The sequence below is a fragment of the Anolis sagrei genome, chromosome 7, assembly GCF_037176765.1.
Source record: "Anolis sagrei isolate rAnoSag1 chromosome 7, rAnoSag1.mat, whole genome shotgun sequence".
Lineage (NCBI taxonomy): Eukaryota > Metazoa > Chordata > Lepidosauria > Squamata > Dactyloidae > Anolis > Anolis sagrei.
The window spans coordinates 15,778,593-15,796,472 of NC_090027.1; the positions used below are offsets into that span (position 1 = coordinate 15,778,593).

The 17,880-nt window shown below is 42.3% G+C and overlaps 1 protein-coding gene and 1 long non-coding RNA gene across 11 annotated transcripts in view; one reads left to right on the forward strand and one right to left on the reverse strand.

Annotated features, from left to right (window-relative positions):
* The window catches only part of CAMK2B (calcium/calmodulin dependent protein kinase II beta), a 240,945-nt gene extending 226,799 nt beyond the window's left edge, over positions 1-14,146 (forward strand). For all 10 annotated transcript variants that reach the window (XM_060787518.2, XM_060787520.2, XM_060787521.2 and 7 more), the window contains 4 exons: positions 937-1,012; positions 3,339-3,433; positions 5,725-5,959; positions 8,216-14,146. In XM_060787518.2, the coding sequence (XP_060643501.2) occupies positions 937-1,012; positions 3,339-3,433; positions 5,725-5,957 (404 nt within the window). In that variant the 3' untranslated portion in view covers positions 5,958-5,959; positions 8,216-14,146. The remainder of the gene's footprint in view (positions 1-936; positions 1,013-3,338; positions 3,434-5,724; positions 5,960-8,215) is intronic.
* A 1,144-nt stretch (positions 14,147-15,290) lies between these two features.
* LOC137097510 (uncharacterized) lies at positions 15,291-17,540 on the reverse strand. The gene is made up of 2 exons (XR_010910240.1): positions 16,247-17,540; positions 15,291-16,107 (listed from the first exon to the last, which is right to left on the reverse strand). It is a non-coding gene; the product is annotated as an uncharacterized lncRNA (long non-coding RNA).
* Between the last annotated feature and the right edge of the window lie 340 nt (positions 17,541-17,880).

Genomic DNA, 17,880 nt, shown 5'->3' on the forward strand with positions numbered 1-17,880 from the left:
TAATTATACTTTATTTATATTCTGCCCTCCCTGAGGGGACTCAGAGTGGATTACAGCATATAAACAGACACAGGCAAACATTCAATGCCTTGTTGCAATGAAATATAATGAGACACAAATACACAGACAAAGGCAAAGACTTCTCCTTTCATTTCTGACTCTGGAGGTGGTGCTCATGCCTGGCTCTGGGGGAGGTGTGCTTGAAGTGTGTGGAGAATTAGATATGAATCTGATGAAAGCTTCTGACTTTTTGGCTTTGTAAAGTGTGAGCTTGGAAAAACAGTTTGATGGATTTTAAATCCTAAAAACAACAACAATAATGATACTTTATTTATATTCCGCCCTCCTCGAGGAGACTCAGAGCAGATTACAGCATATAAACAGACACAGGCAAACATTCAGTGCCTTGTTACAATGAAATACAAGAGACAAAGGCAAAGGCAAAGGCTTCTCCTTTCATTTCCAGCTCTGGAAGCGGCACTTATCTCCAGCTCTGGGGGAGGTGCTCTTCTCCATTTCCAAGCCAAGCTTGGAAATGTGTCCATAGACACTTCCTGGTCGTGTGGCCACCATAACTGCTTGAAGAGTCTTTTTGCCTTTTCTTGCCAAAGCAATGCTTATTGATCTACTCATATTTGCATGTTTTTGTCAGGAGCTAGGGCTAACAGCAGAATATTACAGTATGCAGCAATACCTCGGCAATTCCTATATCATTACATAGAATCAAAATCCATGATGGTCCAAAACTCCAAGCAGAACACTCGATTATCATGCACCTATTTAACAAACTCTTGCTGAAGAGTGGGAAATGCAAGGATAATCAAAGCATTTTATTTTCTACAAAGGCTTTAGGGCACATGGTTCACCAACTGTGTCTTATTCCGCCTCTCTTTTTCTCTCTCTTTTTCCGCCTCCTTCTCGTGGCTCCATCTGCAGCACGCAAGCAAGAAATCATCAAGATCACAGAGCAGCTGATAGAAGCTGTGAATAATGGGGACTTCGAGGCCTATGCGTGAGTAGGCTGTACATGAGATCTCATTGAAATACTTGGCTCCAAACCAAATATTTCATGTAATCCCATTGATTGATGCTTGTAATGCCTTTTGTCAGGAGAAGACAAATCAGGTCACTATGCTACTTGCTTTAAGCCAGTGATGTTGCTTTAAGCCAGTGATGTTGCATATCTACAATATGCTGTAGATATGATTGATATTATGTCATAACAATAGGAAAGATATGTGACAGCATTGCTCTTGATCTGGAAAAATGGTGATTGGGATTGTGCTGGTAAGATGCTATTAGCAAGTGTAATTTGCAATTATTTACCTAGGCTTGTCATCCAAAATTAGTATTGTCCTTAGTGCAGTGTTTCTCAACTTGGGGGTCGTGATGTGGTTTCAGAGGGGTCACCAAAGACCAAAAGAAAACATATATTTTTGATGGTCTTAGGAACCCCTTTGGCAGAGAAGACTGACTTCTTTTGTCCTTCTCTTCCTTTTTGGAAACAGACAGCGAATCCTCCCACGAAAAGCCCTTTTCCATTGTGATTGGCTGACGTCTCAGCCAAGAAAAGGCTGTTTCTGAGACTCCAAGTGGGAAGAGCAGACGTGTTTGGCACAAGGCAGTATGGTGCGCATATGTGGGCAAGGGAGAGTGTGCGAGGCTGGAGGGAGGCATAGGCCAGCGACTCCCTTCAAGGCATGGGGGTTCTGTGTGGGAAGTTTGGTCCAATTCTATCATTGGTGGGGTTCAGAATGCTCTTTGATTGTAGGTTAACTATAAATCCCATCAACTACAACTCCCAAATGTCAAGGTCTATTTTCCCCAAAATCCACCAGTGTTCATATTTGGGCATATTGAGGATTCATGCCAAAATTGCTCTCAATCCATCATTGTTGTGAGTCCACAGTACTCTCTAGATGTAGGTGAACTACAACTCCAAAACTCAAGGTCAGTGCCCACCAAATCCTTCCAGTATTTTCTGTTGGTAATGTGTGCCAAGTTTGGTTCAACTCCATTGTTGGTGGAGTTCAGAATGCTCTTTGATTGTAGGTGAACTATAAATCGCAACAACTACAACTCCCAAATGACAAAAATCAACCCCCTTCCCAACCCCACCTGGACTCAAATTTGGGCATATTTATAACACTAGCAAAATTACAGATATAAAGTAGCAAGAAAAATAATGTTATGTTTGGGAGTCACCACATGAGGAACTGGATTAAGGGGGCATGGCATTAGGAAGGCTAAGAAACACTGCCTTAGTGAATTGTGTCAACTAGCAATAAGAAAAAATATAGAGTCAAAAGACCTCCCCATCAAGTTCCCGAATCACAATCCTCCTGATAAAATAGCAACTCAACTCCAGCATTTTGACATCCTCAATCTTTATCTTGAAGTGATACATCTCAGCAGATTGTTGGGTCATACTGGTCACTCACTTCTCTGTTAGATTGATATTGTTTCTTCTTGATACATCTCTATTGTGAAAAATAATACCTCAGATTTCTTGGGGCTAGCAGAAGAGAAAGCACAAGTCTCTCCTTATAGATCCACCTTCAAAACAAAACCCTTACAGACATCATCTGAAGGGACCCCTGATAGGTTCACCTGATTGGTTTGCCTGAAGGTCCCCCTGAACATCCTACCTCCCAAGTGAGAGGAGGAGGACACAAGCAAAGAGTAGAAATGCAAGGGAGATGCTGGGGAGAAAGAAAGAGAAGGTTTCCATACCTCCTCAGCTTCACAGGAAAGAACCCCTGATAGATTCTCCTGATGAATTTACCTGAAGATCTCCCTGAACAACTCACCACCAAAGTGAGAGGAGGACGAGGCACACAAAGGGTGAGAAGGCAACAGTTAGAAGATAGGAAGAAGGATTGGCTGTTCCATGTCTCCTCAGCTTCACCTGAAGGTCTCCCTGATTGGCTCACCTGGCAAATATACCTGAAGGTCCCTCTGAATATTTATTTATTATTTATTATTTACAATATTTATATACCGCTTTTCTCACCCCTGGAGGGACTCAAAGCGGTTTACACAGAAATAGTGGCAAAATTCAACATCTCACTGATTTTGTGAGAAAGGGGAGGTGCATAAAGGGTGGGAAGGCCAAGAGAAGCTGGGAAGAAAGAAATAGGGGGTCTTCATGCCTCCTCAGCTTCACAGGAAGGGCCCCCTGGTAGGTTCACCTGACTGGTTTACCTGAACGTCCCCTTGAACAATGCACCATCAAAGTGAGAGGAGGCCAGCAGAGAGCAGTGACCAAGGAGAATAGATCTCCTTCACCCCTTCAGAAAGATCCCTCATATCTCCATCTGTGTTTTTTGCCTGTATAGAAAAATCTGTGATCCAGGCCTAACATCATTTGAACCTGAAGCGCTGGGCAACCTTGTTGAAGGAATGGACTTCCACAGATTTTACTTTGAAAACTGTGAGTACATCTTGTCCTGTAAGAGATGGGAAGGGGGAAAGCCCTTTTGTTAATGAGCAGCACCCCAATTCTCTTTACACAAAAGCCAACTTTCATGAGAAGCAACATCTGGTGCTTAAGATGATCACTTTCTGGTTCTTCTGCACAACCTTGCCAACATATTTATTGGCTGTGGGAGACAGGAGACAACTTATGTCTTCTCTGGAATTGCCACTGTCTCCCTAGGGAGGCTTTAGCTGAGGCAGAAAGGTCCTGTCTAGAGGACTTCAATGTGACAGGCTCTTGCCAGCCGATGCACATCTGGAACCATCTCTACATACTCTGAACATACTCTGTTATCCAAAAAATACGGAGTATATCATAATAAAAACCCCTCAAAGGTAATAAGAATTAGTTGTATGTACATCCAGTATTGGAATACTTCCATTACTAAAGAAAGACAGCATGGTGTAGTGACTTGAGTATTGGACAATGACTCAGGGGGTTCAATTCTCCACTTGGCCATGGAAAAACCACTGAGTTTATTTATTTATTTCATATCAAAAGCATTGCATAAATTAGTATAAAACTGATAAAAATAGAAGGAGCGCAAGCAGCTAAGTATATTTTGACCAAAAACGGGCAACCGCAATGGCAGCCTCCAACAATTCTTCTCTGTACATGAGGCATGCAGAGTTGTCTGTTCTCCTCCACAGTCACACAAGGTGTGGGATTCTTTTTGGTAGTGCCATTTTGCTAGGTTGTCTTTTGGTCTGCCTACTCCACTTCTGAGTCTGTTCGGGGACTTCCAAGTTGCCCATTCTTGGTTTGCCCCTGGAGGGAGACCCTCGTGGGGGCCATCCAGTTCGGATTTCCTGGTTTAGCTGCTCAGAGAGATACCCTTGCTGTTCCTGGGGGGACATCAAGAGAAGAGGTAGTTCTTATAAAGCTTTTCCTTGATTGGAGTCTACTGGGAGGAGGCTGGGAGCCATGTAGTGGGTGTTTCACAGTGTTCAACCTTATTTCTCTCACAGTTAGCAGCAACTTCCCATCGCACATTGGGGGTGGGGGGGTGGGGGTGGCAATGCCAGCTAGCCTGTAGAGTTTATCAACAGGTGTAGGTTTAAGACATCCTGTGATTATTCTGTATGTTTCATTCAATGCTATGTCCACCTGCTTTGCATGGGCAGATCTATGCCAAACAGGGCAGGCATACTCGGCAGTTGAGTAAGACAAGGCCAGGGCTGATGTTCTTACTAATTTTGGTTCTGCACCCCAGGTGCCAGTAAGTTTCCATAGAATGTGATTATGTGCAGTTATTTTGTGCTTGGTGTTCAAGCAGTGTTTCCTATATGCTAGTGTTCGATCCAAGGTGACACCGAGATATTTAGGATGGAAACAATGTTCAAGCTCTTGATCTTCCCAGGTGACTTTCAATTTCCTGTTGGCTTCATGGTTGCGTAGGTAGAAAGCACACACTTGTGTCTTGGCACTGGGTGACCTTGGGCAAATCATACACACGCAGTCCCAGAAAATCTATAGGATTGTTTACTCTTTTTTATGTCAGGAACAACTGAGAAACTGCAAGTCGCTTCTGGTGTAAGAGAATTGGCTGTCTGCAAGGAGGTTGCCCAGGGGACACCTGGATGTTTGATGTTTTACAATCCTGTGGGAGGCTTCTCTCATGTCCCTGCATGGGGAGCTGCAGCTGACAGAGGGAGCTCATCTACGCTCTCCCCTGATTTGAACCTCTGACCTGTCAGTCATCAGGCCTGCTGGCACAACCCATTGCATCACCAGAGGCTCTAATGGCTAACTGAGGAACACCATTATGTCAGAAATTACTTCAAGGCACACAACAAGCACACTACTCAACATTCTGTATGTTGAAAACTAGAGCATGGACACACAAAGAGAGACACTGTCTTACATTCTGTATATTCATATCTTTCATTTCTTTGATTTTTTCACTTTGGAAAGATTACTGTCCAATGCTAGTATTTTATAAGGGACGGCACCCAAACCCCCATACTACTTTCATCAAACATTTCCCTCCTTCTCCTCCTTAAAATGGCTGCTTTAACTGCCAAAAGGACAACCGACGACTTAGAGCCATGCAGAAGAACATTTGTTTACCTATAGTTATATTAATAAGATGTTTTTCATGGAGAGAGAATCCCAAAGGCAATAAATGGTTCCCTCCCCATCACTACTACAGTTGCTTATCCCATTCTGCACTCATAACTTTCCACTTCATTCGAACCAGCTTTTCTTCCAGAACTCACTCTACTTTCTTGCTTCTGTCAATCCAGTGTTATCTAAGAACAACAAGCCCATCCACACAACTATCCTGAACCCTCATGTGCATGTAATTGGGGAAGACGCCGCCTGCATTGCCTACATCCGCCTGACACAGTATATTGATGGGCAGGGCCGTCCTCGCACATGCCAGTCTGAAGAGACCCGCGTCTGGCACCGCCGTGATGGCAAGTGGCAGAATGTCCACTTCCACTGCTCAGGAGCACCAGTGGCACCACTCCAGTGAAGGTAAGATGAGGCCACAAAATAGCAGAGCTTTCCCGATTCCGAGAGAGGATGGGCTGAGAATAAAGATTTTTTAAAAAATTCATGTCAGGAGCGACTTGAGAAACTGCATAAACCAAACTAGGAGGGGAGGGGGAGTAGGGGGAAGCAGATTGGCTTCCAGCGTCCCAGCTTAAGGTATAGATGTCTCCTAGACCTACTTCCTCTATTATAATCCATGTTACTTTTATAATTGTTAAATTGGATAAGTTAACTTCTACTTAACATGATTTCTATTTTTCTTTAAACACTATAACTGAAGATCTGCTTCATTTGTCTCTCAAAATATGTCAAAACAGTTGCTAGTCTTGCTTATATTCTCCTGGATTAAATTTTTCAGTCTGCCCGTACAACTTGAACAAAAACACAATTTTCTGTTTATGGGATCTCCTCAGTTTTCCACTATTGTGGAAATACAAGCATCGCACAACTTCGCAGTTCACTTCAACGTATGTCGGTTTTCCTTGAACAAAAATCCTTGAGTTGTAAGGTGAAAGCCTTACAACTTATTTTTCCATTTTGTGTGCAGGTTAAGAGGGATGGATGGATGAGTGGTAAGAATATTTTGGGGTAATTTTGTTTAGCTAGTCTTGCTCAAAGTTGTTTCATAGAATTATAGAATCCTAGAGTTGGAAGAGACTGTGGGCAATCCAGTCCAACCCCCTGTCAAGAAACAGGAAAATCACATTCAAAGCACCTCTGACAGATGGCCATCCAGCCTCTGCTTAAAAGCCTCCAAAGGAGCCTCCACTCACTCCAGGGCAGAGGCCCACTGCTGAACAGCTCTCACAGTTAGAAAGTTCTTCTTAATGTTCAGATGGAATCTCCTTTCCAGTAGTTTGAAGCCACTGTTCTGTGTCCTAGTCTCAAGGGCAGGAACAAGCTTGTTTCCTCCTCCCTATGACTTCCCCTCACATATTTATAAATGGCCCTCATGTCTCCTCTCAGCCTTCTCTTCTGCAGGCTAAACATGTCCAGTTCTTTAAGCCTCTCCTCATACAGCTTGTTCTCCAGACCCTTGATCAGTTTAGTCATCCTTCTATGGACACATTCCAGCTTGTCAACATCTCCCTTCAATTGTGGTGCCCATAATTGGCTTCACTTCACTTTATTTCTTAATTAGTTGCTCTCCACCAAGGTGCTCCGAGCGACTTACAATCTAAAATAGCATTTACACAATATAAAAACATACAGTATAAAAGCATTCAACAGTGACTATTTGGATCGAGGTGACCACTGATGGAGAAAAGGAATGAGGCGGTCCCTAAGATATAAAGGTCCTTGGCCATTTTGAGCTCTAAATGTCAGGATCAGTATCTTGTAAGAGATCCGATGTTCTATTGGTAGCCCAATGCAGTTGTTGCAGAATTGGTGTGATATGGGATCTTATAGATGATCTCACTAGCAGCCTGGCCGCTGCATTTTGGACCATCCGAATCTTCTGGGTTGTTAACTTCGGAAGGCCGGCATATAAGGCGTTGCAATAGTTCAACCTCGTGGTGACTGTTGCGTGGATTACTGTTGCCAATGCTTCTACCAAAAGGTAGGATGCCAATTTCCTTGCCTGGCATTGTCTGACCAAGGCAAAATAGAGGGGAAGCATGACTTTCCTCTATATAGACACTATACTCCTATTTATGCAGGCCAAAATCCCATTGGCTTTTAAAGCTGCCGCATCACATTGTTGGCTCATGTTCACCTTCCCATCCACGAGGACTCCAAGATCTTTTTTACATATACTGTTGTCGAGCTAGAACCCCCCCCCCCCCCCATTCTGTGTCTTTGCACTTTATTTTTTCTGCCTAAGTGGAATATCTTGCATTTCTCCCTGTTGAGGGACAAATGTCGTCTTTGAGCTGTAAGGTGGAAGCCATTTTTTCTGTTTTGTGTGCAAGTTAAGAGGGATGGATGGAAGAGTGGTTAGAATAGTATGAGGTACTTTTATTTAGTTTTGCTCATAGTTGTTTCGTTTAGTGTCATTTGATTGTTGTACTTGTTTAAAAATAAAGACAATTTAAAAACCTGAAGAACATAAGTCAGCTTAGAGCGGCACCAGTGCTGTTTTTGATACCAGGGTTGTTTTTGCCTTTTTAGCAATGCGAAAATCATTTGGGACTTCTGTATGAATAGTTTCCCTTGTCCACAGGAAAAGCCCAGGATGAGCTCCAGTTTTCCCAGGTGATCAATCACCGCATTCCCCTTCCTTCTTGTGTCTTTCAGAACTCATGCTGGCTGTTCTGGCTTCTTACCGAAGGAGACGGTGATTTGAGCGGAGCCGCTAGCCAGGAGCCGCGGTGACAAGCACGTGCCCGCATGCTCGTGTCCCCCCTTCCCATCTCCCCCCGTTTCATTTCCAGTGCCTGTGTTTGCAAAAAGAAAAAGAAAAAAACACATAAGACAAAAAAAAAATCCAACCAGACTCAATTCTAAAAAAAAATAAACAAAAATAAAAAAACAAATCAGCAAACCCAGCCAAACCAACCCAGCTGTCCAATTCGCAGCGTGGCCGCACTACGCCTCCCATCCCCACCAATCTCCATTTCTTTGTGTCCGTCCGTCTGGCTGTTCAGGTGACCAGGTGTTGCAATGAAAATGTCTCAACTTCAAACAAACAAACAAACAAGCAAAGGCTCCACCTTCCTGTGTCGACCCCAGTGTTGAACGGTGTTAGTTTGTTAGGTGAAAAATGCATATATATATACATATATATATATATAAAATATAAAAACAAAACAAAAAAACCCCACAAAAAACTTTTACAGTATTTGCATTCTCTGCCAAAGCATGGGCCTTCTCCAGTGGTTGTGTTCGCGCTTGGAAGTCTGTGACCTGTGTTACTCTTTGTTTTTCTTTTTTCTTTTTGTGGAGGATGCTCTTCCTGAGCTCTCGGGCTGATCATTTCTTCTCTCCTCTAGCTGTGGTTGTGGATTATGATGATTACAATTATTCAGACTCTTTTTATGTTTGTTCTTCTTCTTTTTTTTTTTTGGATGGGAGATTACCCTTTTTCTGGAGGAGAGGCCCCTGCTTTCTGGGCCTCTCCCATGCTAACCCACTGCCGGTAGTTTCCCGGTGAGCTCTCGGCCATGGCCAGACTGACGGGTTCTTACATGAAGGGTAGCATATAGCCTTAGAGATCAAATTAGATCTCACGACAGGTTTTTTGAATTTCTGGATTCTCATTGACGCTCACATTTTCCAAGCATCTCAACCCTGACTTCATGTCAAGGGCTTTCCAAGAGCAGTGTTGTCATGCCTGGGCTCCTGCCATTGTTTTCTGATCACCGTGGGTGGAGTGGGCAACCTCTGTTGAATTGGGTTGGCTTGGGGAGTCTTGACAGTTGGGTGAGGAGGCCTGACTTTGCTAAGCCATGTCCTCTCTGATGCCTCCTGAGTCAGAAAGGAGCTGAGGGCGCCTCGTCCTTAGGGATCCTGTCTTCATCTGTCCCTTGGTCCTCCAAACCCAGCTCAACTTTATTCTAGGCTTTCTCCTTAAGCCGAAATGATGTTACTGTAAAAGAGGAAAGGGAGCCAGGGAAAAAGTCAGTGTTACTTTCCACTGGAAGGAGGGCTGGGCAGTTGTGCTTGTGCTTGCCATTCTCCTCTCTCTTTCTCTCTCTCTCTTTCTCATGGGTTCACTTTCATTGAGAGGGAGTTGACTGGCAAAGGCTCTGTTGAAATTCCTCTTGATAGAGTGGAAACCGTTTCAGGTAGCTGCAGCTTTGTGAATTGACTCTTCAGGCAGCTCTAAATATGCTAGGCTAAAAGTAGCCATTCTCCTCCTTTAAGGGAAAGAGATGCTAGAGGTTCTTCCCTTGTTTCCGTCATTGCCTTGTGCAGAAGCAGTGTGAACTTCCCCCGTTACCACCCACAGCTCTACCAGCTCCCAAAGGAAGGCAAGTATTAGCCACTGTTTCTTGCATAAGAGGCAGCTGACATTTCCTAAGAAAGCTTCAAAATCGTTATCGCAGGAGGTCCCTCCTTTCCCCTCTTCAGATTTATTTACAAAGGAGGCCCCTTGCCATCTGCTTAGCAACTCATTGCCTCAAGTTCTACTGTCTAGATGGAAGCTTGGGGTGTTTTAAGTCAGTATCCTTGACCCATAATCAGCAAGGAAGTTTAATTTTTCTGTCAGGAGCAAATTGAGAAACTGCATGTCGCTTCTGGGGTGAGAAAATTGGCCATCTGAAAGGACGTTGCCCAGGGGACACCTGGTTGTTTGATATTTTACCATCTTTGTGGGAGGCTTCTCTCATGTTCCTGCATAGGGAGCTGGAGCTGATAGAGGGAGCTCAACCCGCTCTCCACAGATTCGAACTGCTGATCTATCAGTCAGCAGTCCTGCCGGCACAAGGGTTTAACCCATTGCACCACTGCAGGCTCCTAAAGTTCAGTTCATTGTAGCCCATATATTTCTTCTCTTATCCCCAGGTAGTATGGCATCAGCTTATTTCTTTGATCAATGCAGCAACATCAAACAAGCTAATGGTCCATTCTGTGAATTCTGATCATTGTAAAACAATTCTGTCATTGTAAAAGGAAAGATGACAAAAACATAGGCAACTTTATGTTGCCATCCTATACCAATGACATGGGAGTATTGAACTTAGCAAATCTGACTTCTGGGCTGTTAAGCAACAGAAAAGAAAAGCAGCGGGATGGTATGTGTTTAGAGTTAGGCAATGTTCCGAGGTTTTAATGCCATGCCTTCCCTCACACCATACAAAACATATCATCGGGCAAGCTGTGTTGCCTCTGCTTGGATAAAAGGTCACAGTGCAATCTGTTTGAGTTTTTGAACAGAAGCTGATAGAAAAGGGATCCTTTTAGATGGTATTGCAGCAAGCTAAACTGAAAAGGGGTCTTCCATACTATTTGCGATCTGTGTCACTTCCCACCTTGCTTCACTTTGACACATTTGGTTGTCTCCACATCTACAGTTAAGTAGACTCCCTCAAACTGTCCAGATGAAACTTAGAAGTTTTGCAGGTAAGATAAGAATTTTTTTTCTAATCACCCCTACTCCATCTCCAAGATGGTTCTTTAAAGATCTAAAGAGTTCTCACCTTATGATAATACTGCCTCCACTTCAAGGCTCATAAAATGACATTATTATTATTATTATTATTATTATTATTATTATTATTATCATAATAATTGAAACACAACAAGATGAGTCCACAGCAGACACTCTGCTGGCTGTTGTATTGGATCACAGGTCGGACACTTCCCAAGTCTATTATTATTATTATTATTATTATTATTATTATTATTATTATTATATTTTATATTTTGTTCATTTATATCCCACCTTTCTCTCAGTAATGGTACTCAAAGCAGCTAACAGCATATTTTAAAAAATCAAGTTAAAAAAATGCTAAAATCAGAATAAACCTATAAATGTACAATTTAAAACAGTTTTCAATTTAAACATTTAAAAATATGTGTTAAAAATGACATTAAAACTTCTAAAAATAATCCAAAAGCTCTGTACAGCTCAACGTCCATCAGTTTGGAAATACCTGGTGGAACAAATGTTTTACCTGCTGCTGAAAAGAAAGCAAGGTTGGGGCCATTCTAGCTTCCAAGTCTGGGAGGAGTAATTGAGAAAGAAGGCCCTTTCCCCAAGAAAGGGACAGAGAGAGAGGACTTTCCAGACAATCTTAGTGCCCTAATTGGCTTATAAAGAAGTAAGTGTGTTTAATTAGACTTCCATGTATATATGAAGGCAGGAGCAATATCTTTGGCACACAAGGATCTGTATTGTGAACTTGTATATCTCTTGTCTCTAGAGATCACTGATTGCTTGAGATAAACTTATCTCAAAACCAGAGACATTCCTGCTTCTGGGGTGGAGGTGGGGGGCAGAGGCAGTATGTGGTGAAATGTATTGCAGGATTGATTCTATTATTATTAGTCTATGAACAGAAAAATGTCCATGTGAATTTTCCTGCATAGACAATTGAAATATGACCATCCTTATGGTCTTTGTGATTTTTTCCTAAGGTGTTTGCATCACACACATTTTGCATTATTGCAGTTCACTTGCCAAGAGGGATGGAGATTAGCATGACGATTAGAAATGTGGTAGAGAGAACAAGTACCAGCATACTCTTGGCCCATGCTTGCTTTTACTATTTCTGCAAATAGTTGTTGCCGAATTAAAATATCAGACTGCCACATATCATACATTCCAAGGAAGAAGATGACAGGATCAGTATAGGAGGCAGGGTTCTTGCATGCATGTCTACCAGAAGAGGTGCATTTTTAAGGAGGTACATGTGGTTGCACTTCCTGTTTGCTTACCGCCTTGGTGGTAAGCAAACAGGAAGTGCAACCAGAAGTACCTCCTTAAAAATGCACCTCTTCTGGTAGACATGCATGCATGCAACCCCACTGAAAAAGAATGGCCATCTATTGCTCTTTGTCACCACTCATGTCATGTCAATATGATAGGATTGTAGAACCAACCTTCACTTTAAATATCCATTCTTGCCATCATTGTATCTCTATCAGTTTCAATTTAAAGGAAATGGGAGTTTCATGTTTGTCTGAGTACATGACAGATTTACTGTTCATATGGAGCAAAGTGCAACAGAATACATTGCCAAAGCATGTTATGTGTTTCCTTCTTCAAGTCTGGCTTTGGTGAAAGTTCATTGCTTTAGCTGCAGAGCTTCTAGATTCACGTAATCTTGAATATTGTGTCACTCCACCCTACAAGTTTCAATGTGTCTAAGAGTGTGAAAGAAGCTTTAGTGGACTCTTTAATAGGTGAACCTAGTTGGCAGTTCCAACAATAGATTTTGGATTGAGTCACATACTACTAAGCAGTCTTCCATTGTTATTATTATGACCACCCTTTGGCAAACCATTCTGATTTTCAAGATAATCTTTACACCATTTTATTGTGGAGTAGCTTCCACACCACATGCTTTTTGATGTCATAACATAGTTTCTTGTTTTGCTTGGAACCAGAACCAGCGATAGACGGACTGCGTATATAGTCTCTTCCAGGGAGTAGTATACATTTAAAGAATACGTATGTCCGAACATATAGTCCTACTACAGTTGCAAGATTGACAATGGATGAGCTAAGCCCCTCAAGCAAAGGAGCCATTTATTTATTATTATTTATTTCATACAAAGGCGGACTCATTTCCTGCCAAAAGGGCAACACATGTTTAAACCCAGTTGGGTCACTGCTGATATTTCTCTGCATTGAGAATTGCCAATCCAGTGCCACAATAGAGGTAACAAAACCATAAAGATCAGGCATATTCAGTTGACCCTCTGTCCAAGTAAATAATCATAGTTCAGTAATGCAAGACTGAGTATGTCCAAGGAATGTCCTCTTTAATTCCATTTGAGTGTCATGTTTTATTTAGGGCTTTAAATTTTGCCATACATGACATTTATATAGATATTGTTATCTGCAGACATTTCCAATACAAATGTGATATCTCTCCGTTCTAGTTCGCCCTAAAAACATGTGTCCAAAAGAGAAGAGAGTCTCTGCGCCGATTTAATAAAGATTGAATTTATAGTGCTGATTTTAAAAAGATTCAGGTGAACAGCATAGTCAAGCAAAGAGACTGAAAGGACCCACTTCTTTGCAGTCACTGCAGGCCACAGTTTCAACTAAACTTGGGGAAACTGCAACTTGTTCTAATTATGGTGAGTTCAAACAAACTACTATCCATAGTTAGAAGAAGTTTCTTAAGCAGGAATGGAAGAGGCTCATTGCGGTTTCCTGGTTCATCTGAAGCAGGCCCTTTTTTTCATTGGTTAGGGCTTTAATCACTTGGTTCTGTTGGGAAGCCTTGGTTGTTCTGTGCATCTTGTCAACCTTAGTTGAAAGAGGTCACTTTGACAGCAGACTAGGATGATGGATGTTGTGTGCTACCATACATGAAAGCATGCAAAATGGGCAAGGGGCTGGCTGGATTGCTGATATTAAAAAAAAAACTACATGGATTCTAATCGTTTAAAGCTTTGGATACTTGTACTTGTCAAGTTGCAAAATTAGGCAAGCATCTGTTTGACTATGCTCAGAACTAAGAATGTGCCTCCCCAGGAGTAACGCTGTAAATAAGCCAATAGAATGATCAGATTTTAATGCTTATGCCAATAAAAGAAAATGAAAATGGAGCAGGTTGTCCCACAGCATTTGTACCAGCTTTAGAAATCATTGTCTATATTGCTTTTGAACCTTCGTCATCCAAATGATTCCAAGATTTCACCCAGGTTGCTTGACGTATGCCATGGTTGGGGGAATTTAATAAAAAGTAAGACAGTGATATTTTAGAGAATTGCTAAGAGCGGTATCACGGATCACAACGGAGGATACTGGGCCTAACCAACAATTCCTTTCTGTGCAGCTAGCTATAAAAAGCACAGGAGCTTATATCTGCCTTTGATAAGCAAAGGTTAATGGGACAATACTTTACTGCAGTTTCTGTGCCTCTTAAACATACATACATTTAACAGGTGACTCATGTGTAGGATGCAGTCTATAAGTGCATTTCTGTGGATCTACAATTGAGCATACAGATGCCAGATTTATCTCTCCTAGCTTTTGTCTAGCTGAGAGCATACTAGTATATTTTGGATATCTGATAATAGTTACTGGAAAAGGTGATCACTTGTATACATTTGAGCATGTATACATTTGTGTGGGAAACTAGGCTAATACGCCAGAATCTAAGAGAAGGAATGTGCACTCCCATTGATTCCCAATAAAATAAATGTCAGCCTAAGCAGAAATCCCCATTCATGTGAGCTGGACTCACAGTGGATCAAACTGGGCAAATTTGCACGTATTGTATACAGTCATTCGATTGTATACATTTTAGGATGCAAGGCCCAAATGACTTTGCTCTGCATTGCAAATGTGCAGATGCAGGTTACGGTGTGGAAGCATGAGACTTCCAAAATAGGTTTGTGGGGAAGCTGTGAGGCTGATAAAAGAATTCATGTAGCAATGAGATATTGGGATCTGTTACAATAAGGAAGATAGATGGGTGCCTTCAGTAAATTGGAAATTTTTTAGACAAAGAAAAAGGGTCTTTTGGGTGCAAAAGACCCTTTTGGGCCCTGAAAACAGAAGCTGAGATTTGAGATACTGGAGAAAAAATGCTAGCAAAGCTAAGATGGTGTGGTCCTTTGGCACACTTCTAGTTCTAGTGAGGGCAACTGTTGTGGGTCCAATATTCTGGTCCTGTGAATCTCTGGGAGACCTGTGGATTGTCACAAATGCAAGAAAATACTGGAAGTATTCTGAAGTTCACTACTGTTGTTTTGTGTTATATATATATATATTTAAATATTAACCGGAATGGATGGTTACTACAACTTATTTGAAAGTGAAATGCTGCTCCTGGAGGCTCCCCCTTCCCCAATTTGCACCCACAAGGATTCCCCAAAGAGCTGTTGTTAGACCTTGCTACGTATAATCATTGAGCCAATGGAATTTAAGTATGTGACAGCTCGAGATTCAGCAGTTGACTGAATGAGGTAATACTAACTGGGCCTAACAAACCCAATGTCCACCAGTGTTTTGCAATTTATTCTAAAATGACAAGTCAACCACTGTATAAAAGCAGTCTGTGTCATGTGCAAAACCTTCTAAAATCCTCCTGTGAAACAAGCTAAGGATAGTACTAGAGTCTGATTGCCCGCAATGCCATATTAACTCATATCCATGCTTGGACTTTTTTCAGTGATCCAAGTACTGTAGAGCAGTGCGGAATATGTGTCCCTTTGTCGCTTTTGGACTATAATTCACGCTTTGGCACCAATTTTCCTTTTTGGTAGAATAAGATTCATTCTTCATTCTGTTCACAAATCTAATAAATCAGTAATCTGCTTTCTAAAATAAGATGAGGGATTTGTGGAAGATGGTTTCTCCGTAGATTTGCAGGCAAAGCAACTGTAAATATATGTCTGATTTCAGGCATTCTAGGATGTCATAGCCCATATGGCATGCAAGTCATATGCAGACTAGAGAAATCCACAACAAACATTACATTAAAATATTAAGTTTCTCAAAAGGAAATAAAATCAGGAAGAACAGGCAGGTTACCACACTCACTGATGAAATCTCATTTGGCCTGGTAGGATCTAGATCAGGCATGGGCAAACTTTGGTCCTCCAGGTGTTTTGGACTTCAATTCCCACAATTCCTAACAGCTGGTAGGAATTGTGGAAGTTGAAGTCCAAAACACCTGGAGGGCCAAAGTTTGCCCATGCCTGATCTAAATCCTAGGGTTTTCTAATAAACAGCTGCAAGTTTCAATGCTGAGGAAGCATTTAAATGTGAGGTGGGAGATGTACAAAGTCTATATGTGCCTTGGGGCTAGGCCATGGTTCAATGGTTATCATGCAAACCTTTATGTATAAGAGAATGTATTTGCACTTTAATTCCCTCATCACCTAAAGCAGGGGTGGACATTGTACCACCCTCTCTAGATGTTGAACTGCAACCCCCAACAGCCCAGTCACCTTTGCTAATGGTGCAGAGTGCTGGGAATTGCAGCCCATCAACATCTGTTAAGCCACTGCTCAAGAGCAATACACACAATCCTATTATCATTACTGAGGGCCTTGGCTGCCCTGTGCAAACCGATAGAGAATTAGGGGTCTTCCAGAATATCTCTACTATGACATTTAATTATGGAGGTGAGACTGGGCTCATCTGTTCATTCCATTGTTGAAAGGTAGAAACAAGGGACAAACTCCTCTCCTACAAAACATGGGGTGTTCTTGTGACCCCAGCGGGTGGATTCCATTGAGAAGCTGAGTGGCTTCTGCATGCCGTCTTTGTCCAGGCCATGGCCATCACCTCATTCTGCATTTTCACATGCCTAATGAATGTAAGGGCGGTTTGGACTACGCTAGCATCACCGGGCAGGGGGTGGGCGAGGGGGGAGGGAGAAGAGGGAGTGGGCTCTGGTGTGGGGAGGGATGGAGCGCCCCACCAGCACTGACACAACATTGAAAGCACTTTATCTTAAGAGATTAGATCTCACTCCTACCAGTCCCAGGACCGGGCTTTGCACTACACTGCCGTAAGTAAGCGCCGGAGAAAGGTTCAGAGGAGGGCAGGAAGAATTGAACAATACTCTTCTTTCTAGATGAAGCTTCGGCAAGGATCTTTCCCTGCTCTGACCCAATTGCGTCCTTTGCACAGAGAAAGGGGTGTGCTAAGGAGACCAGAATGCAGACTGGTGAGGTTTAGGTCAAAACTTTCTCTCTCTTTCAAGCAAGCAACCTAACCAACACTTCTCTCGCACCCCTTTCTGCACACCCACCAAAGGGAGGAGAGTGCTTCCAAGCCAGGATCATACAATGCACAGCAGGGAGGAGATGCCATTCAGAGCCGTCACATCCTCGCTGGCTTGCCTTTTGCTCAGAGAACCTTTTATTTCTGCATTTCCTTTCCAGGGGAGGGGTTGGAAGCAAGGGAGGTGGGTATCCGATTAAACGTGCAAAGAGTGAGAATTCACGTATGGGGGCATAATATAATATGCTTGTATGGTTTCTGTGGAAGACAGACTTGAGAAGTGTCTCTACGTCCATGTATATGAAAAAAAAATTACAAGCCGCATGTTGAAACAGGTGTTTCATTATTAAACATTAATGTACCGGGGCCTCCTCCCCTTTGATGTTCACCTTGTTTACTATGGAACTAAGTGCGTCGCTGGGGGTATTTTTGGAATGGGGAGGGGGTTGTATTTTCTTTTGCATGACCTTTAAAGAGAAAAAAATCTATCTATATATATATATCTATGAGAACTAAAAGCAAAGCTGAGCTGTTAGTCTGTCCCATGAATGCTGGTGGATCTTTTCCTCTTTCTGACTTAACTCTCCCTTTCTTTTTCTTG